Source organism: Benincasa hispida, chromosome 7 (genome assembly GCF_009727055.1).
Source record: "Benincasa hispida cultivar B227 chromosome 7, ASM972705v1, whole genome shotgun sequence".
In the NCBI taxonomy this organism is placed as follows: Eukaryota; Viridiplantae; Streptophyta; class Magnoliopsida; order Cucurbitales; family Cucurbitaceae; genus Benincasa; species Benincasa hispida.
Window position 1 is genome coordinate 31273654 of NC_052355.1, and position 27412 is coordinate 31301065.

Sequence of the window (27412 nt, forward strand, 5' to 3'; positions counted from 1 at the left end):
GTAAATTATTATCCCAGCAAATATCAATAAGTCAACACACGCACATATACATAGACACTCATGAATTATTATTTTTCTTTTTTATTCTCTCATTCAAACTTTCATTTAGAACAAAATTTTGCATAAGGGACAGTGTGTCAAGGAAATAGATTTTACTAATTTGAAGTCAAACAATTATAACATTGTACTTATCTGTAAATAAATTATAAATACAATGATACACGAATAATTCGACTCAATAAATCATCACTTAGACTATTTAATTCGACTCAATAAATCATCACTTAGACTCTCCCTAAGTATGAGACTTCTTCTCAATTAAACTTAGGCTCCCCTAAGTATGTGCATGTTAGTAAGCAATCACTTCAGTGTGAGACTTCCTCTCAATTGTAATCTTTCCACCTTCTAATGAAAATAACTTCACTTGATGAACTTAGGCTCCTCCTAAGTTTGAGGATTCCTTCTCAAGCAATGATATCTTAGGCTCCCTCTAAGACCAAGACAACTTTCTCACGTAATAAGCTTCAAAATGATCTAGAGCACAACCTTGAGATGTACAAGAACTCTAGACCACAATCTCGAAGATTGCACCCCCCTTGCAACAGGTCTCGGATTTCTTGAGTAGGCGGGTGCAAATCAACTTTTCCGATTCCACAGGTAAAGTAAACATACAATCACAGCGGTTAGCCACCACACAAATAAAAGAGCTTCAAACAAAATACTCAAAGTGACAACCCTAACAAGAAAATAATTTGGTCTTAAAAAAGCACAATGGAAAATAGCCAAATTCAAAAACTACAAAGCTTAAGAAAAGAAAATATCCAAGAGTAATAAAAACACATGATTTTTCAAATAAAGAGAAAATAATTAGCAAGATCAACAATTCGAGAGACAGGACTCCTAAGACAAGCAGAATAACAACTAACAACACGAGCTAACCAACCTTAAACAAATATAACCAATTCCAAATCTCTAACATTAATTCATCCTACAAAGTTCCATTGACATAGCCTATCAATGGTTAGTGATAAAAGATTCATTCACGTCTGATGATTACAACAAATTTTTTCCTTCGTTTTCCTCTGCTTTCCTTCAGCAATTCATTTTCCACTAATTTAGTTGTTATTTCTCTTTTCTCTTTCATGGTTGTTATACTTAACCAGTATTATTATGCCATGTGGCAATATATACGTTAATAAATAGCTACTACACGATGGACACTATTCATCGTGGAAGGCCGATCGTTTAGTAAATTTCTTTCCTTTCTTCTGTCGTTTACTCTTTCGCCTCTATCGTGTAGTCTCCTACCTCTATCGTTTACACTATTGCCTCTGTCGTGTAGACTTCTACCTCTGTCGTTCAGTCTCTCGGCTTGGTCGTTTAGTTTCCATCTCTCTATTGTTTACATGGTATCAGAGCTTTAAGCATCTTGTTCTTCCTCATGGCGTCGAGCTCAGGAACATCTGAAGAAAATTTCACTCTACTAGTGACATCAAACCCAGGTATTCATTCAACTGTTCCACCTCCAACCAACATCTCTATATCTTCTCCGTCGTTTACCCCACCTGCTACTCAACGCATCCCTCCCCCTACTCGAAACCCATTTTACCCTCCTCAATATGGCCCTCCACCACCGCCCCTTCACCCTTAGTATGCCAATTTTCCCACCCATCATTCTTTTCAAAATCAGGTACCGATCAATCCTTTTTCCACACTCTCATCCCCACAATCTCCTATAGCAAACATCCCTTATATGTCCCAATCCTTTACTGTCAAACTAAATGTTCAAACTATCTTCTCTGGAAAAATCAGCTTCTCAATCTAATCATGGGCTATGGCCTTGAAAGTTTCATTGACGGAACCTATCCTCAGCCACCAAAATACCTCGATCCTCAATAGACTCAACTCAATCTTCATTCTCTTATTGGCAGAAGTGTAACCGTACTATCATGAGCTGGTTTTACTCCTCTCTCAATGAAGATAAAATGGGTGAAATAGTCGGGTACGAATCCGCATTGGATATTTGGAAAGCTCTTCAAACGGTATATAAATCGTCTTCAACAGCTCGGATTATGGGATTGCACTCTCAGCTTCAAAAGATACAAAAGGATGGCATCAATGTCTCTCAGTACCTCGCTAAGATTAAAGACATTGCAGATAAGTTTGCTGCTATTGGGGAACCTCTGTCTTACCATGATCATCTTGCATACATTCTCGTAGGTCTTGGCAATGAGTACAACCCCTTTGTAACTTCCATTCAGAACAGAACTGACCACCCCTCCATTGCTGATGTCCTCAGCCTGCTCATCGCATATGACTCTCAACTGGAAACACAATCTGCCATGGATCAACTTCAACAAATCCAAGCCAATGTTGCTCATCTCTCTCTACAACCTCGACGTCCTCACTGGCCACAAAATACCAGATCATCCTTCAGACCTCCTCCATCTCTTCCAGGTATTCTCCCCTGTCTCTTATACACATCTAGATGTGTATAAGAGACCTCCTCCATATCTTCTAGGTATTCTCTCTAACCCTCCTTTCTCTACTATGAATGCTACTGATCATACATTTCATAGATCCCCTGCCCGAGCTCCACGACCACCCCCCCCCCCAATAAACCATCACACTTTTCCAATCGGCCACAATGCCAAATTTACAATAAACTTGGCCATACAGCCTTATCCTGCTATAATATTGATAAACCTAAATACAGAACCATTCACCCTCCCCAAGCTCATTTACTCAAACTACACCAACCCCAAATCAACCTTCATTCTATGTCACTGCTTCCCCTGCTCCAAAATCAAATCATCCAAATGAAGGCTGGTATATAGACTCCGGAGCTACTCATCACATGACCCCTGACTTGTCCAACATCCAACAACCTACTCCATATTATGGTGGTGAATAAGTTGTTATAGGAAATGGTAAGTCTCTTCCCATCTCTCACATTGGTTCTTTATATTTTCTGTCCTCTATATCTAGTACTCCGGTTCATCTTCACTATTTCCTTCACACACCTTCAATCTCTCAAAATCTAATTAGCATTGGTCGTTTATGTTATGATAATCACGCTTATGTTGAGTTTTCCCATGACTTCTTTGTTGTGAAGGATCTTCAAACCAAAAGTCCACTCCTCCGGGGCACACTTGATCGTGGCCTATACAAGCTCTCTGTCACTCCACCTGCTCCACGCTCATCCACTTCCTCCTCTCATCCAACTACCTTCATCTCAGCACTCACAGATTTTTCATTGTGGTATCGTCGCTTAGGACACCTCTCCCCTCCAGTAGTTCAGTCTATTTTGTCTAAATGCAAACTGAAGTACAAAAATAATACAAATGTATCAGTCTACAAGCACTGTTAAATGGCCAAGAGCCATCGTTTGCCTTTTCAGTCTTCAAATTCTCGTTCACCCTCTCCCTTTGATATTGTTTGTGCCGATGTATGGGTCCTTCCCCTATCAATTCAGTAAATGGAGACAAATATTTCTTATTGTTTATCGATGCTTTCTCGCAATTTACTTGGATGTATACCATAAATGTGAAATATGAAGTTCTCCCCTATTTCCTCAAGTTTCAAATAATGGTATCCAATCAGTTTTTCACCACTATTAAATCAATCCAAACTAATGAAAGAGGAGAATTCAAAGCTCTCTCACCTATTCTAGACAAAATTGACATAATCCACCGTCTATCTTGTCCCTACACACCTCAACAAAACGACACTGTCGAACGAAAGAACAGACATGTCGTTGTAGTCAGCTTAGCCATGCTTCCCCATTCCTCTGTTTCATATACCTTCTGGCCTTTCGCCTTCCACACAGCCACATACCTTATCAATCAGCTACCCACACCTTTCATTGCAAACAAATCCCCCTATGAAACCTTATACCATAAAACTCTTGAATACCAGCTTCTTAAAGTATTTGGATGCACCTGTTTTTCCTTTCTTCGGCCGTTTAATGACCATAAACTTCAACACCAGTCTCATGAATGCGTCTTCTTAGGATATACCTCTTTGCACAAAGGATATCTCTGTTCCATCGCACAACAGGTCGCATTTATGTTTCTAGGTATGTAGTATTGAATGAAACTGCCTTTCCTTTCCTAGATAACTCTCAACCAATCACTTCTTCTCCACCTCCTTCTTCTCCTATCATTTCCATCCTTATTCCCGTCAATCCCCTCAACCCTTCCTCCTTACATCAGGTTACTGCCAATTCTCAAGGCAACATTGTTCATCACCATGATTCCCCCCATCTACCTTCTTCCATCCCATCTCTATCCTCCTAACCTACACCACCCAGCCAACCTACTGCCCATCTCCCTCAATCACCTGAATCCTCAACCAGTCCACCAACTTCCATCATTCTCTCTCCTTCACCACCACTTAACTCTACCCTCCTAACTCCCTTTGCTTCCCTACATCTGACCCTTCCCACCACTTCAGACCTATCACAATCCCTCCCTCTCACAACCAATAACCATCCCATGATTACATGATAAAAAAATTGACATTTTTAAACCAAAGACTTGGTTATCCGTGGTCATTGACTTGGACAAGACAAAACCAAGATCATACAAGGAAGCTCTTCTTCATCCAAGATGGAAGCAAACAATGCTTGCGGAATATGAAGCCCTCATACGAAATAATACATGGTCTCTCACACATCTGCCTCAAGATCACAAGGTAATTGGCAGTAAGTGGGTGTTCAGACTCAAATAGACTCCATCAGGTGAGATTGCTCGCTTCAAGGCTCGTTTGGTTGCTCAAGGATTCAACCAAGATTATGACATTGATTACTTTGAGACTTTCAGTCCAGTGGTCAAGCCTACTACCATCTGGCTTATGATGTCCATTGCTTTATCTCATAATTGGACCATTCAGCAACTTGATGTACACAATGTCTTCCTCAATGGTGACTAATCTGAGGAAGTATATATCAAGCAACCACCTGGTTTCATAAGTGACCAACATACCAATCATGTCTTACTTCTACACAAGGCTTTGTATGGTCTCAAACAAAGTCCTCGCGCATGGTTTTCAAAGCTCAGCACTTGTCTGATGCAATGGGGCTTCTCAAATGCGAAATCTAATACGTCCATGTTCATTTTCCGCAACTCACACACTTTAATCATCTTTCTCATTTATGTTGATGACATTATTGTAACTAAGAATAGTTCTACAACCATCCAACATTTCATTACCTGTTTAAACACTCAATTTGCACTTAAAGATCTCGGTGATCTATCATTTTTCCTTGGTTTTTAGGTAGCTCGTTCATCAGATCATTTACATTTATCTCAGTCTAAGTACATCTACAACCTACTTGATCATGCACAACTCACTGACTGCAAGCTCATTCACTCTCAAATGGCCATTGGCACCTCCTTGTCCCTCACTGATGGACAATTACTAAAGAACCCCTCTGAATACAGAAGCTTAGTCGGAGCCCTCCAATATTGTACGCTGACCAGACCAGACATCAGTTTCAGTGTCAATAAGCTCTATCAGTTCATGCACACCCCAACAACTTCACACCTTCAAGTAGCAAAACGCCTCATTCGGTACCTCAAAGACACAGCCAATCATGGTATTCTTCTAACCAAATCCTCTATTTTGGCCATAACTTGTTACACAGATGTCGATTGGGTCAGCTGCCTGGATGACAGACGAAGCACAAGTGGATTCTGTGTCTTTCTTGGTTCCAGCCTCATCTCATGGAGCTCCTCCAAGAAAAAGATAGTCTATCGATCTAGTGTCGAATCAGAATATCGTGGTCTGTCCAATGCTGCCACTAAGGTCCTCTAGATCCAATCAGTCCTAACTAAAATTGGTATTAATCGCATCTCCACTCCTCTGCTACTCTGTGACAATCTCAATGCCACATACATGGCCGTCAATCCTGTGCTTCACAATCGGACGAAACATCTTGAGATTAATCTTCATTTTCTTAGAGAAAATGTTGCATCCAAACAACTTTCAGTCAGATTTCTTCCCTCTGAAGATCAACTGGTCGACATCATGACAAAAGCTTTACCAAGTCCTCGTTTTCTTAGTCTAAAGACCAAGCTTACAGTCGCGGCAGGTCCTCATTCGCTTGCGGGGTGATGATAAAAGAATCGTTCACGTCTGCTGATTACAACAAATTTTTCCCTTCGTTTTCCTCTACTTTCCTTCAGCAATTCATTTTCCACTATTTTGGTTGTTATTTTCTCTTTTCTCTTTTCTCTTCCATGGTTGTTATACTTAACCAGTGTTATTATGCCATGTGGCAATATATACGTTAATAAATAGCTACTACACGATGGGCACTATTCATCGTGGAAGGCCGATCGTTTAGTAAATTTCTTTCCTTTCTTCTGTCGTTTACTCTCTTGTCTCTATCATATAGTCTCCTACCTCTATCACTTACACTCTTGCCTCTGTCGTATAGACTCCTACCTCTGTCGTTTAGTCTCTCGACTTGGTCGTTTAGTCTCCGTCTCTCTATCGTTTACAGTTAGGAAGTAGACGTGCTATACAACCTGCATCGTGTTGGAAGACTCCTTATTTATTATATGGAAAGAAAGTCAAGAGACATATCATGGTCTATGGATGGACGTTCTTTATGGTCTTATATTGAGCAAATATTATAACGTGATAATGTCCATATTTGTGTATTTGTGTATATATATTATAGGTATTCTACAGCAATAAAGGTAAGATTTTATTATATTCTAGTTAAACTATAAAAATTATTTTTATTCTTTTCAAAATTACATTAGTACCCTCATTGTTCCATAAACATTTCAAAAATATATTTGAAATAGAAATTATTGTTAGAATCTTGAAGATTGTGAATTGCAATGGTGACATAAAAAATAAAAAATAAAAAAAAAAAAAAGTTAATTATTCAAAATTTTCATTTTACGTCACCGTCCCATAATTTTAAATCTCTAACTTTTTTATAATAAAATAAGCCTCGATTTTGAAAAATAAAATAAAAAATTCGGGAGATTTTTTTTTATAATAATTTAATCCATATTATTAATTGGAATTTTGTTCACACTTTTAAATACATCTATACATGGATTTGTTTTGATCTCACAAGATGTCACAGTCAACCTTTCTTTAATTCTATTAAGCGGTGGTATAAACAATCTGTGGAAAGTCAAGGCAATTGAAGGAGTCAAAGCAAAATCTCAAGGTTGTGCTCTTTATTTATTTATTTATTAATTATTATTATTATTATTATTGAAGATTTGAATTGTGTACCATATAATTATAATGTTATATCTCGAAAAGGTTGAATTTGTTAAAATTGAGATGAGAATTGGGATAATTTGATACCTATAAGAAATGTAAATTTGATTAAATATTTTTAAAGTAAACTTTTGGGTAAAAGTGTTCTCTTTATTATGAAATTATTCTTATATTTAGTTACCTTCGACGAAGTTGGGCAAATACATGTCTATAAAATGACTTAAATTTAGGTCAATTTTTATATAATCTTTTACTTGATAACTAAACGATACATGATTTAGAGGAACTCAATTAGTTAAAGTATTATATTTTCAATAAAAAAAGATTAGAGATTTGAATCTTCTCTCTTACATATTATAATATAAATACGTATTATATCTGATCAAATGACCAGAACTAGATTTAAGGTCAAAATATTCTAATCCTTATCCAATTACCCTTACCAACAATTTTTGAGTAGTTAAACCAAATTCCATCATAAAAATGTTTATTACGATTAGGCTGTAAAAGGGAATTTTAGTTTTAAGATATTCTTTTTCTTTTTAGATTAGCTATTAATTTGATTATAGCTCAATTTGATGAGACATTGTATGTTATAATATATAATTTGCGACTATTCTATAAGTAATCTTTTTAAATTCTTGTGGGTTTCATTCTTTTATTTAGTAGTTAAGCCTTTTCATTTTTTTCCTAAATGGATGATCAATTTGTAGACCAGCCATGACTATTCATTTTTTTTTCTTTTGTGATATCGTTAAATAACATTAGGAAACATTTGGTGCAAGCGCTATCCTAAAATTATAATAACTACCTCTTACTACAGTAAATACTATTTCAAAACTCTTAATTAGTTAAAACCCTAATTTGCTACATTATTTATTACTTGATACCGTTTTTACTATTCTACATACATTTTGTTCTTACTATAGTGTTTACTACTTTTTTTTCTCAAATTAAAATAATTTATACCTCATACACATACTATTATAATTCAACTATAATATTTTATAACTATAATAACTAACTTTTGGTGTTTGAATCTCGGCCTCGAAGTAAGCAAAAAAAATTATCCATTATCTTCTTTGGAAGTCAAAAGGGTCAACCATCTACTTCAGTTTTGTTTTTATTTTCCTTAAATCCTCACCGACGATTGTTGGAACCCCAAAACGATGACGTTTGGTAAAGGATAAGACTTTTCTGGTTTTTGTGAACCTGTTTAAAAGCTATATTCCCAATGCCAAAGTTTTCCCATAAAAGCCTTAAAATTCCCCAAACTTAGAAACAGGGATTTTGATGGAGCCAAATGGGAATGATTTGATAAGCAATTTACCTGATGAGATTCTTTACAAAATTTCATCTTTCCTACCCTTTGAATCAGTTCTTCAAACTACCTTCCTTTCGAAAAGGTGGAAGAATCTTTGGAATGAGATTTCAATCCAAAATGGAGCTCTTGAAGATCTCTCAAATGCAGCTTCAAAATTCCTTTTCCATCATTTCAATCACTTCAATCCATTGAATCATTTCAAAAAGCTTCAATATCAGTTTGGTAATGGCAAAGCTCTGTCTCTCTCTGTTGTGTCAAATCAAAAACTTCACTTACATTTCTCTTCTCACAAACATGAATTTCCAAGCCAATTTGGCTGGAAATTGAATCTGAATTATGATCACCACCAGCTTTCTCATTCAGCTTTCTTTGTCAAAACTCTGTGTCTTAAATCAGTAAGCCGTCTTACGACCGAGGCGGTTTCATCATTGGTTTCTTGTATTTCTTCTCTTGAAAACTTGAAACTCATTGAATGCAACGGATTGCAATCATTTTCAGTTAGTTCTAGTTCAAAGCTGCAAAGCTTGATAATCTTAGATTGTCTGCAGTTGGAGTTTCTTCACATTGGATGCTCGAAACTCCGGTCGTTTCGATATAGAGGGTTGTTTCCTCACATTCGGCTCGATTATCATTTTAACATGGAAGATGTTATGCTTGATTGCAGACAAGGTCTTGGATACATGTATAAGAGTAATGAGTTTGATCCAATTCTGTTGACAGTAAAGAATGTTGAAACACTCACTCTATGTAAATGGACTTTTGAGGTATTTGCATAGTAGATTTTACCCTTCAATTGGTGTTTGTTTTTTTTGTTTCTTTTATATCTGTTGGGTACTTTGTTTCAGTTGTTTTAGTTGTTGTTGCAGGCTTTGATCTTTCCTTCTCTTTCTTGGAACTTCAAATTTTATAAGCTGAAAGAGTTGTGGTGGATTGATGATTCAAAAGAAAGCTTCAATGCCAATCCATTGATTGCCTTCCTCAATTTATGTCCTGCTTTAGAACGTCTCTTCATTACGGTACTTCATTTAACGTTTCTCGAAAGTTTTAATATACAGATGAGAGCATGTTTGAAATGACTTTTCAAGTTGAATACGATCATATGACCAAGTAACCATTATAACTGTGTAAATTTTGCTGACTATGTGTAGTTCGATCTGGAAAGTTACCGCATTTCGGGCATGGATGCATTTTCAAAGAACACTAACGGGGAAGTTCGACTCGGGCAGCTCAAAGTTGTGATTTTGAAGGGATTTACAGGCCAGGATTATGAAATATCATCAAAAGAGCAACTGAATATTGCAGAGTCAGATGGAAATTTCTTGATGAACTTTACTGAAGTTTCTCCTTTTTAGCTGAAGTTAAAAGGTGAGAGTAACTTGGAAATTACTTAAATATGGTTTAAAAAAAAAAGCAAAAGGATTGGTCTGTTTGAAGAGTTTATTGTTTCTCTAGGACCTGCAATAATGTTTTGATGTATACTAGCTAGTTTAACTGTTAATAGGAATCGTATTATAATTCAATTTAATATGTTATATTGACAGGGTATTTGAATTTCCCACCTAAAAAAAAAGAAGATATTTTTACTGTTACAGAACAATTGAACTACAAATGTTGATGGGTCGATGTTACGAAAAAATGGTTTTGAAAATTCATTTGGTCCATGAAATAACAAATTAGTTATCGACTTTGATTTGTAATGATTTAGTTATATGAATTTTTAATAAGAAACAATTTAGCTGTACTTTTTTTAATAACATTTTTTAAAATATATATATATATAAGAGGAGGTGGGAGATTGGAACAATAAACCTCTTATTCACTAATATGTATCATACGACGGTTGAGTTGTGTTTGCTTTTGCGATCTTTTGGTTGTCAAACACTCCAATTTTTTTTCTTTTTCAAAATGACTTATTTTCAAAGTTAAACATTTAAAAAGTTGAACCAATGCACCCTTAGTATCATTTTTCTTAATTCATGTACCTAATATGAAAATTCTATTTTTAGTGACCTCACCAACAAAAACTTATCACGGAAGAAACGTTGCCATGTCAACTTTAAACTTAAAAGGTTAAAATTGCAATTGATTAATTTTAACTTTTCTCGAAAGTTTTAATATATAAATGAGAGCCTATTTGAAATGACTTTCCAAATTGAATACGAGCATATATGACCAAATAAGCATTATAACTTTGTGTTATGTGTAAATTTTGTTGACTATGTGCGGTTCGATCCCGAAAGTTACCGCATTTTGAGCATGGATGCATTTCAAGCATGTAGCAAAACAATTGAACTACAAAAGTTGATATGCTTAATGTTTTTTTTTAACAAAAAAGTTTTGATTTTTAGAGTAGAAATTAGGTTAAAACATAGATAATTTTTATTTGATTTTTCTTTTTTTTTAAAAAAAAAAAAAACTCATTTGGTCCCGTGAAATAACAAATTAGTTATAGACTTTAATTTGTAAAGATTTAGGTCCCGTTTGGTAACCATCTGGTTCTTTGTTTTTGTTTTTGAAAATTAAGCCTATAGACATTACTTTCATCTCCAAATTTATTCCTCTATTATCTACGTTTTACCAATGGTTTAAAAACCAAGCCAAGTTTTGAAAAACTAAGGTCTTGTTTGGTAACCATTTTGTTTTTGAACATTAAGCCTATGGATTTGGAACAACATGTTAGTGCAAAACCCGAAGAAATTGGAATGTCATTCTAAAGTATGGCTATTTGTAGGATATTCCAAAGAAACAAAGGGTGGTTTGTTTTATGATCCTCAAGATGATAAAGTGTTTGTATCGATAAATACTTTATTTTAGGAGGAAGACCATATAAGAAATCATCGACCTCGTAGTAAACTAGTATTAAATGAGATGTCTAGAGAAACTATAGACAGATCTACAAAAGTTGTTGATCAGGTTGATCCTTTAATGGGTCTTGAAAAGAACTACATTTTAGTACATAAGTCCCTCAATTTTATACTATCAATTTACTTAATATGTCAATTGTATAGGTAAAATAGTTCCAAGAGCATTTTAGAGCTATTACAATAAAATTGGGTTAAATTAGAGCAAAAAGGACAAAAAATATAGCCAAAGAAGCCAAAATCGAGTAGTGGATCAAAAGAAGAGAAAAAGAAGGAAGAAAATATGAAAATGTGTATTTGTTTGCCAACCGACATCTTTGTGCGTCACAAAAGCAGATTTCTGTTATCTGTCATTATTTGTTTGTCATTAAAAGGTCAAGGCAGAATGCTGATATATAGAGCAACGTTGCAACACTATGGATTTTGATGAAAAGGTAAAAAAAACACGTGCACCTACGCAAGGGAGCATTGCAATACTTCCTATCAGCGTTGCAACACTGCGACATCTGTGTAAAAGCAGTTTTTTACCCGTTTTTATGAGAGAGACCAATTTTTACGATTTTGAGAGCTTTTCTTTATATTTGTTTAGAGAGATTTCCGTAGTTTTCTTCAATTCTTGTACAAATTCTTGCAAGACTCAATGGATTTCTTGAAGACTTTGCTATTTCATGAGTAGGTAAGTTTTTTTATCTTTGGGATTATGTTAGGTTAGCCAATTCTTGAGACTTTTTCATTCAATTGCTTCTTGTAATTTGTTGCTCTTGAATCTTCTTGCTATTAATTTCAATATCTAATAGAAATGAGCTGATGCCTCAATCTTGTTAAATTTTTGTATGAAAAAATTACATGGCTCTATAGTATAATTGTAATTAGGTTGCAAGAACTAGTGATTTTGATGGAAAGTTTGGACTTCTTTTTCTATTTTCTTGAAAAGTTTATAACATTCGTATTAATCATGTTTGATTTTAGTCTTTTTAATTTCAAGAATGTCATAGTTGAGAAAACCCAAAAAATGCATGCAATTTAGGAATTAAATGTGGAATGTCTTTAGGAAGCATTTATGAACTAAATTGGGATTAATTGATCAATTTAGGTTAACTGGCTAATTAGGCCATTAGGGCTTAGTCTTAATGAACTATAGAACAATTAAATTGCTTGAAATCAATTAAGTCTATGATAGAATTATGTTAATCTACATAAAATCCCCAAGATCTTTTTTCCATTGAAATTCTTGTATAATTTCTTTCATACTCTCTCTCATTAATCTAATAACCAAAATTTCATATCAGTTCTTATTTTACTTTTACTTTGTTTCTTAAAACCAACAAACCCCCCGCCCCCTTTTCAATTTGGATTTCAAAACTCAATTTTGTCAATTAATAAAGATTCTCTATGGATTGGCCTCGTGCTTCCACCATTACTACGTGTTAGTATTAGAAGTTGTGCATGTTTTACAAATTTTATTTGATTTGAGTTAAGTTAAACTAACGACATTGCTTTTAGCTCGAATAAATTGGTGTCGTTGTCGAGGAATTGTGCAATTGGCTTATTTTTCTTTTGAAAAATGGTTTCAAATTTTTGTTAGAAAATTTTAAATGTCTAAAATTTTGCTTGTATTTTTACTAAAAAGAGTGTATCATCAAGATTTTTATCGATAAGAAAGAAATGATTGTGTAGAAATCTAATGAGAATATAAAACAAAATGAATGTGATTCTTTTATTTTGTGTTTTCATGCATTCAATCAATCATGCATTTATTTATTTATAGCAAAATAATCTTTTGGAGCATAAAAAAGAAATCATGATTCACAATCTCAAAGTTATCATTATAGAGCCACAAACATATAGTCAGGATATCAAAATATCAAAATGACAAAATCTAAATCTAACCCGAGCTCAGATGCTCAAGAGTTCCAGATATGCATTTATATATCATTATAGAGAAAAAAAAAATTAAGTAGGGCTCATTTTTTCTATGAAAAAAATAAAAAATATGCAAGTAATGTTTCCTACCCCCAACTTAAAAATTGAACATTGTCCTCAATGTTTAAACTATGCATATATATTCAAGAACAAAAAATAAGAGATATAGAGAGAAACTTCCCTAGTTTTTGTGATTGCTTATTCTTTTGATTGTGAGAATTCTTTGTTTTGTTTTTGTTTTTTTTTTTTTTTTTTTTTTTTTTTTTTTTTTTTTTTTTTTTTTTTTTTTTTTTTTTTTTTTTAGCTTTCCTTTATTTTGAGTTTACCTACAAAGAAAAATAAAAATAAATTATTCTTTCATTCTTTTATTTATTAACAAAGTATGCTAAGAAATACAAAAATAACAAAGGAAGAGAAAAAAAAAAGAGAAAAAAAAATTGAAAATGAAAAGAAAGAGAAAATCCATCATGTTTTGTAAATTTTTAGTGTCACTTGCTCGACGTCGGTGAAGAGGGGTATCACATGTACGAGGGATTAGTCAAAAGCAAGTCCAATTGAACTTTGTTTACATTCCTTCGTTGTAGGCTTTAAGCCTGTACCTATTCACCTTGAAAAATTTTCCTGTTTCAAGGAACATCAAAATTCTCGGTCTTTTTAGACCCTTTCTTCTTGGGATTCTTGAAACAACTACCTAAGGATTTGCTCTTCTTAGGAGATGGGAGAGTCTTGGACTCAATTCCTTTTAATTGCACTTAAACAGAGCAAAAGTTAGAATCCTTATTTTATTTATTTATTTATTTATTGTTAGTAAAAATAAATTTAGAATTAGAATCCTGAGTTGAAGGTTTTTCTTTCAAACAAACTTTGTTTTGAGATTTTGAATTTATTTTTAAAGTATTAGAATTTTGGTAAAAATTGTTGGAGGAATTTAAATCATCATATTTTAAAGAAGATTGATCATTTTTGCAAATTTCAAGAGAATAATTAGAAACATGCTTTTTGTTTGAAACATTATGATCGCAAAAATTAAGAGATGCATGAGAAGAATTATGGGAAATCCAATCAAAGTCATAATCTATAGAGGGAGCTACCAAACAATCAAAATTTTCATACAACATGGAATCAACAATATCATCTATCTCATCATATCAATGGAGCAAAGAGACAAGTACTCTTCTAAAAATTTTATGGCATCATAAATGTTGAATGTTTTTACTTCTCCATCAAATTCTACCGAAAAAGACCCTTTATCTACAAAAGTTGTTAATTAGACTAGTCCTTCAACATGAGTTGTTGATGGAACTGGTTTATCATATCCTTCTCAAGAATTGAGAATGTCTAAATGTAGTGGGAGAGTTATTCAACAGCCTGATCGGTACATGGATTTGGTTTAGAGGATCCATTGACCTTTAAACAGGCAATGGAGGATGTATATTGAGACTAATGAATAAAAGCCATAGACCTTGAAATGGAGTTTATGTATTTTAATTCAGTCTAGAAACTTGTAGATCAACTAGATGGGGTAAAACTTATAGGTAGTGGATCTATAAGAGAAAATGAGACCAAACTAGTAAGGTACAAACTTACAAAGCTAGATTCGTGACAAAAGGATTTGCCAACAAAGAGGGGGTAGACTATGAAAAAACCTTCTCTCTTGTTGCCATGATCAAGTCTGTTATAATACTTTTATCCATTGTCCCCTTTTATGATTATGAAATATGGCAAATGGATGTCAAGACAACATTCCTGAATGGTTATCTTGAAGAAAATATTTATATGTCTCAACTAGAAGGGTTCATTGAATAGGATCAAGAGCAAAAGATTTGCAAACTTAAAAGATCCATTTATGGGGTAAAAAGAAGCTTCTCAATCCTAGAATATAAGATTTGACATTGCGATCAAATTTTATGATTTTGAACAGAATGTTGACGAACCTTGTGTTTACAGGAAAATGTCAACAAAACTATAGCTTTTTTGGTACTATATGTTGTTGATATCCTACTCATTAGGAATGAGATATGATTCCTTGCTGACGTCAAAAGATGGCTAGCATCGCAATTTCAAATGAAAGATTTAGGAGATGCACACTATGTTCTTAGAATCCAAATAGTTCAAAATCGCAAGAATAGAATGCTAGCACTATCTCAAGCATCTTATATAGACAAGATGTTGTCTAGATATAAAATGCAAAATTCCAAAAGAGGTTTATTGCCTTTTAGACATAGAATTCATTTGTCTAAAGCATAGTGTCCTAAGACACCTCAAGAAGTTGAGGATATGAAAAGAATTCCTTATGCATCAGCAGTCGGGAGTTTGATGTACGTCATGTTGTATACACGTCCAGACATATGCTTTGCAGTTGGAATAGTCAACAGGTTTCAATCCAATCCTGGATATAGTCATTGGACTATCGTTAATAACATCCTCAAATATCTTTAGAGAACGAGGGACTATATGCTCGTGTATGACTCTAAGGATTTGATTCTTACTGAATACACTTATTCTAATTTTCAGACCGATTGGATTCTAGGAAATGTACTTCAGGATCAATATTCACTCTGAATGGAGGAGTTATAATCTGGAGGAGTATAAGACAAAGTTGTATTGCTGACTCCACCATGGAAGTGGAATATGTAGCTACATGTGAAGAAGCCAAAGAAGCAGTTGGTTTAGAAAGTTCTTGACCGATTTGGAAGTGGTTCCAAATATGCTTCTGCCATTCACCCTCTATGTGATAATAATGGAGCAGTTGCCAATTCATATGAACCAAGAAGCCATAAGCGCAGAAAGCACATCGAGTGCAAGTACCATCTCCTCCGGGAGATAGTACACCGAGGAGACGTGATAGTCACGCAGATAGCCTCAGAAGACAATTTAGTTGATCCACTTACAAAGGCTCTCACGGCTAAAGTTTTCAAGGGTCACCTAGTCGGACTAGGACTACAAGCTTCATAAATCTAGGGCAAGTGGGAGAATTCATGGGTAAATAGATGCTCTAGTTTACTGTATGCATTTTCTCATACTCAACATTGTATATTTGTATATAATTAAACTCACTGGAGTTTTAGTCTGAGTGGGAGTTTGTTGGGTTATATGTCCTAAAACTCGCAGTTTGTAAACTTTAAACATATTCTATTCATGATAAAGATGTTATTGATATTTTTTCAATAAAGTTGTTATTGAATATATAAATTGCACTTATAGATTTCTAAATCCAATAAACTAACGAACCCATAGCTATAACATGAATACTTAAATTTTATGTAGAGACATAAAAGAGGATCAAGTTTGAGTATATAGCCAAAACGGTTTATAAGTATATAGATAGGGTTTGGTACTTTATCCTGGAGACACTATAGATGCAGCCCGTTTTGTATATTGATACAAACGATGTGATCCCAAAGTCATTCTTGTGGAGACATGCGAGTAGAGGCATCATATGCAAAAGATGTTTGTATAAGACCAGGCTACGGAATAGTCATTTTTCTTTATAACGAATGTTTACTGTTAAAACTGATTATTTCAATTCGATGACCTAAGGTAACTTGATCTCAATCTTGAGCTAATTATGAAACTCTTATTTATTAGACATTATCCTTTAATCTACATGAGTGAGAGTGGCTCAACATTGCCGCTCAATAAGCCTCCCATTTTCGGGGTAACATCAGATAGATAACTGGGAACATAGTCCTGCAAGATGGAATTCACTCCTACCCATCTTAGGGTTAGTAGATGGGTTGTTCCTTTAAGTACTGACTCTTGGTTTTGAAAAAAAAATGGGTCTGGTCCTCTTTAGGATTGAGAGAGACTCGATTTATTGGTGAGACCATAAACCAATTGTTCATTTGAGAATCAGTGGAGACTTAAGGAGCAAGACGTATTACAGGCATAAAACGGTAATTTTCGCCTTGTTGTAATTGTGAAGGATCGACTTACTGATTATGGTTAAATCAAGTGGACAGAAATATATCTACAGTGAGGAAAGTGCAACTACTGAGCTATAGTGTAGTATTTTAGTAGTTAAAGAATGTTGATTTATTCGATTTAAAGAGTTAAATCAATTAATCTCAAATCGTTGGAGTTCATGGTCTGTAGGTTCATTATATCCCTCTACTAGCTCATAAAAGAATTAAACCTTAGAATAATGTGTTGAGAGAATTTGAAATATTCGAATTCAGTTTAGGGTTTGGATTATTAATGTTTGATTATCGAATTAAACAAATTGGAGGATTTATATATATATATATATGTGGATTCATATTTAAGTTAGTTGTTTTACTAATCTAATATTAGATATTAAATTAATTAATATTTATTTATTTATCTATTTAAACAAATTAGGTTTTTGAATTTATGAAATTCAAAAACCAATTTAAACAAGTTAGGTTTGTCATACTACAACCACACTTCCAAAATTAAGTTGTTGTTATGAGTTTTGTAACCTAGGTGTTAAAATTATCTAAGTTAGGTTTGGAGCTGTATAACATTATACTGGTTGTAATAAAATAAGTTAAGCCAAAGAGCTATTGTTATTTTATACTCGACTTTGAGGTTATTTGTAAAATAGGTTTAGAATGGGTAGTAGGTATCACAAAAGGGTGGTATCTGCCGTCTGCATGCCTCATTTTAGGCTTGAGAGATAAGCTTGGGAGGGGGTGTGACAATACAACTTCCTCTTAAGAAAAATCTTGTTGTGAAGTGATTTGTCTTCATACAATTTTGTGAGATTCCCAAACTCTCCTTTGCGGTTTTCTTCTCCTCAATGCTTGACAATACGTTATCAGTTAATACTAGATGAATATTTGCCATAGCATTTCTGCCCATTCCGTTCCACTTGTTATCATCTGTGATCTCTGCGGACCTCTCATCAATAATGAAGAAGAAGAATGAAGAGAATATCACACACAGTGATTTACATGAAAAACTCCTAAACAAATTTGAGTACAAACCACATGCAATGATAGCTATATAAAATAGGAGTTACAAACATTCTTTCTTATAAAGGAACACCAAGCTCTCTTACAAGAAGAAACTCTCTCGATTTTATCACACTCACTTGTTGGAGGTTTTTGGGATGGTTTGACAACTATGGATTTTCACCTATTTATAGCCCAAAGAAACTTGGCCATCAAGCAAATCCAATGACCGCAAATTGTTCTTAATAAATGTGAAGGATCCAATGGCTCCAATTGTCCTAGAGAGATGTGAATATCTAATGACCATGAATTGATATTGGACAAAGTGTAAGATTCAGTAGCCCAAAATTATCTCCAAGAAATTTCTTTAATAATAAATAAGCTTCTTGAAAATTTATAAGAAATGTAAGAAATGTCTCCAAGCAAATCCAATGGCCGTGAAGATGCAAATCATTGTAAGAAATGAGAAAGAAATATGCTTAATTTGAAAAAAAAAAATTGTTTATATTGATTTTTTAATAAGTAACAATTTAGTTACCATACTTTTCAATTGCATCTTGTTTATTCGTTTTTTTAAAGTACAATAGGGGGTGAAAGATTCAAACAACATACATTTTTTTTGCTAATATATGCTATATATTAACTGAATTGTGCTTGTTTTCGCTACGACATTTTGTTTTTAGTTCTTTTTTGTCGCATTCTTCTTTTCTCAATTTTTTTAATATCAATCTTCTTGGAAGAAAAAAAAATCAAAAGCATTTCAATGGTATAAAAATAATCAATATACACAGTTGAATGAGAAATTTCGACGAATCACGAGTTTCTACATCATCAATGAAAACCCAAGCCTATTGAAAAAATTATAAGTTGGATTAGGCCAAGTAATTAAAGTCGTTGGGGCCCAACCCAATTCAAACCCATTGTGAAAATTTTGTCTAAATTAAAGATTAAGCTCAAGCCCAGTATTTCGGCCCAACAACAAATGAGCCCAAGCCTAACTTTAGCCTAAACCCAATTTTGGTCCAGTAAAGTAATTAGGCTCAAGCTCATGTAAGGCCCATGAGAAACCTCTATAAATAGAGGCATTATCTATTCATTTGGGAGGGGATGGGAAGAATTGAAGATAAAATCTCCCTGAAGATCTGAGGTCTGAAGCTCCAAAGATCTTAATAATATAACTCCTCCAAAGTTTTGAAGATCAGAAGTTAGCTTTGAATATTAGAAGACATATCAAAGCTCTTTAAGATAAGAAGACACTAAAACTTTGAAGATCACAAGACATATCAAAGCTCTGAAGATCAGAAGATACTAAAGCTCTGAAGATCAAAAGACATATTAAAGCTCTGAAGATTTAAGCTCCCAAGATCCAAGACTCGAGCTCTCAAGTGCTAAAGACCGAAGCTTCTCAAGCTTCGAAGACTGAAGTTCTCAAATTCTGAAGAATTAAAGATCTAAACTATTTGAAGCTTTGAAAATTAAAGGATTTCAACAAGTTGATCGTATCTTCACAACCTATAAACTGAAGATTCAATCTCCGCAAACCCAAGGGCCAGACCCAAGCCCACCTGTGAATTCTATAAACAGAGAAGCTCTCCTCATTTGGAGGGGTCAACAATCCTACACTCTAGAGAGTTTAGAGGGAATTCTACAATCAGAAGACTCCTTGACTCCTAAAGCTGACCACGCTTCAAAACTGAAGTCCTTTGAAGATACAGGCATTCTGAAGACCGAAGTCCTTTGAAGATACAAGCATTCCTCCAATACTCGAAGCTCAAGAACATCCACATGCCCCGCTTCTATATATCAAGCATATGCATTCAATCGAGAGAGAATCATAGGATCAAGTACTAGAGATCGAGAAAAAAGTTTCTGTGAAAGCCTCATGCAAACACTAATCATCCAAGAAGATCAACAAGCCCAAAGCCGATCACCCAAGAAGATAAAAAAGCCTAAAGGCCGATCACCCAAGAAGATCAAAAAGCTCAATGGCTGATCATCCAAAAAGATCAACAAGCCCAAAGGCCGATCACCCAAAAAGATCAATAGGCCCAAAGGCCGATCACCCAAGAAGATCAATAGGCCCAAAGGCCGATCACCCAAGAAGATCAACAGGCCCAAAGATCGATCTTCCAAGAAGATCAACAGGCCCAAAGGCCGATCGTCCAAAAAGATCAACAGGCCCAAAGGCCGATCGTCCAAGAAGATCAACAAGCCCAAAGGTCGATCGTCCAAGAAGATCAACAAGCCCAAAGACCGATCGTCCAAGAAGATCAACAAGCCCAAAGGCCGATCGTCCAAAAAGATCAACCAGCTTAAAGCTTATAGATTATTTTGAAAGTATCAAAATACTATCTATTAGAGATTGTACTCACTTTTCACAAAATTAATACGAACACAAAATTCAAGTTCCACAAAATAAAGTTCTTTTGAAATCTTCGCCTCCAAAGTCTGGCGTGGCTCGTTTCGCCTACAAAGTCTGGCGTGGCTCGCTTCGCCTACAAATTATGGCGTGGCTCGCTTTGCCTTCAAATTCTGGCGTGGCTTGCTTCGCCTCCAAAGTCTGGCGTGGCTCGCTTCGCCTACAAATTCTGGTGTGGCTCGTTTCGCCTCCAAATTCTGGCGTGGCTCGTTTCGCCTCCAAATTCTGGCGTGGCTCACTTCGCCTCCAAATTCTGCGTGGCTCCCCTTCGTCTCCCACCAAGTCAAGCTGGCTTCCCTTCGTCTCCACAAGTCAAGCGCGGCTTCCCTTCGTCTCCACAGTCAAGCGCGGCTTCCCTTCGTCTCCACAAGTCAGCGCGGTTCCCTTCGTCTCACAAGTCCCTTGTTCCACAAATCAAGCGCGGCTTCCCTTCGTCTCCACAAATCAAGCGCGGCTTCGCTTCGTCTCCAAAAGTCAAGCGCGTTGTTAAAATAATGGTGAATTAAAAAAAAATTAAGCATAAAAAAGGAGAGGGCAGAATTGCAAAAAAAAAAAAAAAAAGTTAGATTCAATTCATTATCTAAATTTGATTAAATTTGACTTGTTAAACAAAAGGTGGAAACAAAACATAAAAAATGGGGTAAAAAAGAAGAAGAAAAAGAAATAAAAAAGAAAACAACAAAGAAAACAACAAAGAAGAGTAAAATAAAAGGGAAAATTAAAAAAAAAAACATATGAAAAAAAAAAAGAAAAGAAGAAAAGAAGAAAATAAAAGAAAAAAGAATGAAAAAAAAAAAAAAGAGAAAAAAAGTAAAAGGAAAGAAAAGAAAAAACTGAAAAATGTGAACAAGAAAAAAAAATGTGAAACAAGAACAACAAAAAAATGAAAGGAAAAAAAAGTGTAAAAAGAAAATTCCGAATAAAAAAAGAAAGGAAATTAAGAAGAATTTTTTTTAAAAAAAAAATGGTTAAAAGATAAAACCAAACCTTTATTAGAAAAAAAATCTAAACCTTTCTTCTTTTCTACACATCCACCGCTCCCTAAAATTTCTCTCACTTCCCACTAAATCTATCACTACTATGTCACCCCCTCCCAAGCTCATGTCAGCAGACATTATCCTTTTCTCAAGCAAATTCACACGAATCCACACCATCATCATTTGCGACGAGTGCTTCGAATGGTGGTAAAAGAATTTGCAGGAAAAAAATTTTGAAAGCGAGGAAAACAAGGAAGAAGAAAGAAAGATTAAGAAAAGAAAAAGGGTTTTCATAAAAGGAAGAAATTAAAAAAGAAAAAAAAAAGAAGATTCTATTCTCTTTCTCTCTAACACATCATCTCAACACCATGAGAAACTGGTGATAAAAAAATCCCGTAGAAGCAAAAGCTGATGGCGTCAGTGACCACACATCAAGTGTGACGTAATGCTGATGGGTCCCAAAGGAGATGATCAACCACAAAAGCCTTAAAAAAGGTGGGAAAAAAGAAAGATTGAAAGCATGTTGAAGAAATTAGAAAAGAAAAAAAGTAAAAGAAAAAAAATAAAAGAAAAAGAAGATCATGAGAGAGTGCTTTGTTTCCATCGACTCGGCGAAGCAAAACAAGTAGCATAAAAAAAAGCTGAAGAAATAATAAAAAAAAGCTCCTGAAGAAGTTTTCAGAGATGCAATGGAGATAATTCACCCAATGTGAATTCTATGAGGTTTCTGAGTTCAATTTATAGATGAATAATCAAAAGTGGTTAAGATTTAAAAGACAAATTTGGAGAAGAAATTTAGATTTTAGATTGGACTAAACACATAGCATTTGAGAAAATCTAACAAATTTTGAGTTAGATTGATATATATNATTTGGAGAAGAAGTTTAGACTTTAGATTGGACTAAACACATAGCATTTGAGAAGATCTAACAAATTTTGGGTTAAATTTATATATATGGGATTTATCCAAATTAACAAAAAGAAGGTGGTTTTACCGTCGACAAGTTTGAAGGCCCATATTCAACTTCACTAAAAAAAAATAATAATGATAATAATAATTTAGGTCAGAATAAGATTTGAATCCATATTTATCCAAATCTCAAGTTCAAAGTCCTAGATTATCCAAGCTTCAAGTCAAAATTAGTTTGAGATTGTAATTCTATCCGAATCAAATTTTGGATTTCAATTTCTGCTAAAATTCAAATTTGGACATTCCAAATTTTATTTCAATTTCATCTAGGTTTGTTAGATCCATATCAAATTGTAGTAAGATCTAAAACTTCTCTCAAATTAAAATTTGGCCATATTCCAAATTTTATTCAAAATCAAATTGTTCAATTTTAAGATTAAATTGTGGATAAAATCTCAAATTTGAGCATCTTCCAAATTTTATATCAAATTCATCTGGTTCTCTCATCCCTATTTTCATATCAAACTGTGGGAAAGAACTAAAATTTATCCCAAAATGAAATTTGGTCATATTCCAAATTTTATTTTAAATTCATATTATCCAACCTTGAGTTTTTATCTTCAATCAAAATAAATTGCGGATAAAAAAAAAGTTTCAATTGGTCTTTTATTAAAATTTAGCATATCTGAAACCAAGATTGATCGAGATTCAATTTCACCCCAAATTCTAGCCAAGGTTTGGGTACCAACAAAACTTCACCCCAATGTCAAGACCTTGGCATACCTAAATGTTGTCTCAAAATAAAATATAGGCACATTCCAAACATCCACCAAATCAAAGCTGAAGGCAAGAGAAAGACAAAATCACAAATTCTACTTCAAATTCATATGAAGAATTGAATATATTCTAAATCTAAAAAAATGATTGTTAAAATTTGGGATATTAAATTAAATTTTCAATTAAGGTGGAACATAAATTCTACTTTAGTTCAAATTAAAGTTTACTTGGGAGCAAGAAAGTCAAGGACTAAAATTCATCTTTTGTTTACTTGGCGAAAGTATGTCAAGCAAACAAAATTTCAAATCAAAATTTTGAGCTAATTTTCATATTTTGATCATGATGATGCATTAAATTAAAAGAGTCAAAATCATACTTTGATTTCAAATTATTTTTTTCAAGATTCACACACCGTATAGACGTGCATAAATCTCGAAAATGGGCATTTGTTGAATGAGAAATTTTGGCAAATCACAAGTTTCCACATCATCAATGAAAGTTCGAGCCTATTGAAAAAATTATAAGTTGGATTGGACCAAGTAATTAAAGTCGCTGGGCCCAACCCAATTCAAACCCATTGTGAAAATTTTGTCTAAATTAAAGATTAAGCTCAAGTCCAGTATTTCGGCCCAACAACAAATAGGCCCAAGCCCAACTTTAGCCTAAACCCAATTTTGGTTCAGTAAAGTAATTAGGCCTAAGCCCATGTAAGGCCCATGAGAAACCTCTATAAATAGAGGCAGTATCTCTTCATTTGGGAGGGGGTTGGGAAGAATTGAAGACAAAAGCTCCCTGAAGATCTGAAGTCTGAAGCTCCAAGGATCTAAGTAACATAACTCCTCCAAAGTTTTGAAGATCAGAAGTCACTAAAGCTTTGAATATTATAAGATATATCAAAGCTCTTAAGATAAGAAGACTTAAAACTTTGAAGATCAAAAGACATATCAAAGCTCTGAAGATCAGAAGATACTAAAGCTCTGAAGATCAAAAGACATATTAAAGCTTTGAACATTTAAGCTCCCAAGATCCAAGACTCGGGCTCTCAAGTGCTAAAGACCGAAGCTTCTCAAGCTTCGAAGACTGAAGTTCTCAAATTTTGAAGAACTAAAGATCTAAACTATTTGAAGCTTTGAAGATTAGAGGATTTCAACAAATTGATTGTATCTTCACAACCTACAAGCTAAAGATTCAATCTTCGCAAACCCAAGGGTCAAACCCAAGCCCACCTGTGAATTCTATAAACAGAGAAGCTCTCCTCATTTGGAGGGGTCAACAATCCTACACTCCAGAGAGCTTAGAGAGAATTCTCTACAATCAGAAGACTCCTTGACTCCTGACGCTGACCACACTTGAAAACTGAAGTCCTTTGGAGATACAAGCATTCTGAAGACCGAAGTCCTTTGGAGATACAAGCATTCTGAAGACCGAAGGCCTTTGAAGATACAAGCATTCTAACCACGCTTGAAGACTAAAGTCCTTTGAAGATACAAGTATTCTAAAGGCTGAAAAAGATACAAGCATTCTGAATACGCTTGAAGACTGAAGTCCTTTGAAGATACAAGCATTCTTCCAATACTCGAAGCTCAAGAACATCCACACGCCCCACTTCTATATATCAAGCGTACGCATTTAATCGAGAGAGAATCATAGGATCAAGTACTAGAGATCGAACCATATCGTATCAAATCAACATTAACATCAACTCAAGTTCAATTCCACGAAACAAGTTTCTCTGGAAGTCTCATGCGAACACTAATCATCCAAGAAGATCAACAAGCCCAAAGGCCGATCATCCAAGAAGATCAAAAAGCCTAAAAGCCGATCATCCAAGAAGAACGTCAAGCCCAAAGGCCGATCATCCAAGAAGATCAAAAAGCCCAAAGGTTGATTGTTCAAGAAGATCAACCAACTTAAAGCTTATAGTTTATTTTGAAAGCATCAAAATACTATGTATTAGAGATTGTACTCACTTTTCACAAAATTAATACGAATACAAATATCAAGTTCCACGAAATAAAGTTCTCTTGAAATCTCGTGCAAACATACACATATACCATATTATTTCAATTGTATAAATAATTCATACATTGTTAAGTTTATTTTAAATTTAATATTATCATTAGTGTGACTCATCTGCATTATCTGTTATTTTATCTTTTGAGTCTATTATTTTATTAGACTCACCTGATGTGAGGTGTCGGTATAAAGATAAACTTAGGGATTGGTCCTCTCCATATTAAGTAGTTATTTTCTCCACATCAAGAGCCTAATTAAGTTCTAAGAGAAGACTAAGAGAGAGAAACATAATCTTTTAAAAGACCATTGTCATGGATCAAGATATGTTATTCTAACTAATGTTATTGTGAAAATCATTTAGTTTAAAGATGTTGACAATTATTGTTTATACAATATTAAGGTTTTGTTGATATAAACCCTGTTAAAAAATGATGTAATTTCATTAACTATCGAATATTTTAATTGTTTGTAAATTTAAATGCTGTTGTAGAGTATATAGTTTTTTGTATTTTTTTTTATTTATTTATACATTTGTACGAATATGTGTGTATATAAGATAACAATGCAACTATGAAATAATAGGAATTTAACCATAAATTTTTTAAATGATCATCCGTTTCTTTAGTTATATTTTATTTGGAATGAAATGGACGTCAGGTTGGAATTTAAAATTTAGAGCTAAATATATTCCAAGGGAATCGAAACAAAATATAAATTTCAATTTATTTAATTATTATTTCTCAAAATGTACGAGGAGGGGATTTAAAAGTAAAATAAATAAATATTTTTAAAAAATGAAAATAAAATACAAATTTGTCAAGCTCAGAAGCGCCGTTGATATCGTCAGATTGATCTGACGGTTGGGATCGACCCTGATCACTATTAGCGCTAAATTCTTCATAGCAAGCCCTGCTTTTGCACCAACCGAGATCAAACCGGGTCTGTATCGTGGCAGGGTACTATTTTACCACTAGACCACTAGTGCCTACTGGCAATGGTTTTATTATCTGGCTAGAATTACTCACGCTTTTTTTTTCAATATATTTTTTTGTCGAATTACAAAAGTATTCCTTTAAATTTAAAATTTGTATCGACTTGGTTCATGAATTTTTTATTAAAATTTTATTTTTGAACTTTAATTTTTTTTTAATTTACAGATTTATTGGACATAAAAATGAAAGTTAAGCTTTTCATTAGACATTAAAATGTAAATGTGATATAACAATTAATTTTTAGGGTTATTTTCAAATAAAGAAAAAAGAATCAACTTATTTACAAATTATATATGGCAAAATTTTACTATCTATTAATAATAGATAGTGATATTTTGCTATGCTTGAAAATATCTTTAACAGTTTATCATGTAAAACAATTATCCTAATTTTTAAACTTTTGAATTTTTTGGAGATCTAACATATACAAAATTGAAAATTAAAACTAAATCGACACAAAACTAAAACTCTAGAGACATATTAGACACTTTTGAAAGTTTATAGCCAAAACATACCCAAAGCTCAATTTATATTATAGCTTTAAACATTTTATTACTTTTTCTTTGAAACATCGATTTTTATTCGGATAACCTACTTTTGTATGTCAACAAATGTTTCTTTATTAGGACTTAAGGTACTTTCAAGTAAAATATCGAACTTCACTCTAAATTTTCAATTTCATCAAATTGGACTCTAGATTTAAATAAGTGTTACGGCTCTACGAATCCATTTTTACTAATTCACCAATTGATTTTAACAAGAAATAATGAAAAAAAAAAATCTTTTAAGATTCACTATTTTTTCACTAGTTACAAGTTTTGCACAAATTTTAATTGATTAATGCACAAATTTACAATTTAATAATTTTGTCAAAACTCACACATTTTTAACAGGTAATTTTAGTATCGTTTTTCTTAATTCATGCATGTATATGGAAATTCTGTTTTTAATGACCTAACCAAGCAAAACTTATCAGGGGAGAAACTTTTCTATTTCAACTTTAAACTTAAACTTAAAATTGCACTAAAAAGTTTTAATATATATAG

General features: G+C 33.7%; 1 protein-coding gene and 1 non-coding gene across 2 annotated transcripts; one reads left to right on the forward strand and one right to left on the reverse strand.

Annotated features, from left to right (window-relative positions):
• The first annotated feature begins 8497 nt into the window (after nt 1–8497).
• Nucleotides 8498–10164, forward strand: LOC120081709 (F-box protein At2g39490-like). The gene is made up of 3 exons (XM_039036801.1): nt 8498–9339; nt 9442–9591; nt 9724–10164. Exons 1-3 carry the CDS (start codon nt 8545–8547, stop codon nt 9925–9927), a joined length of 1149 nt encoding a protein of 382 aa, XP_038892729.1. The 5' UTR covers nt 8498–8544; the 3' UTR covers nt 9928–10164.
• A 16028-nt stretch (nt 10165–26192) lies between these two features.
• On the reverse strand, nt 26193–26280 carry LOC120082280. The gene has a single exon (XR_005483115.1). It is a non-coding gene; the product is annotated as a small nucleolar RNA snoR114 (small nucleolar RNA).
• Between the last annotated feature and the right edge of the window lie 1132 nt (nt 26281–27412).

Coding starts and splice junctions, on each gene's coding strand:
- LOC120081709 (XM_039036801.1), top strand. CDS start 8,545: ATGGAGCCAAATGGGAATGATTTGATAAGCAATTTACCTGATGAGATT. Junction 9,340..9,441: donor TATGTAAATGGACTTTTGAG/GTATTTGCATAG, acceptor TTGTTGTTGCAG/GCTTTGATCTTTCCTTCTCT. Junction 9,592..9,723: donor TAGAACGTCTCTTCATTACG/GTACTTCATTTA, acceptor GACTATGTGTAG/TTCGATCTGGAAAGTTACCG.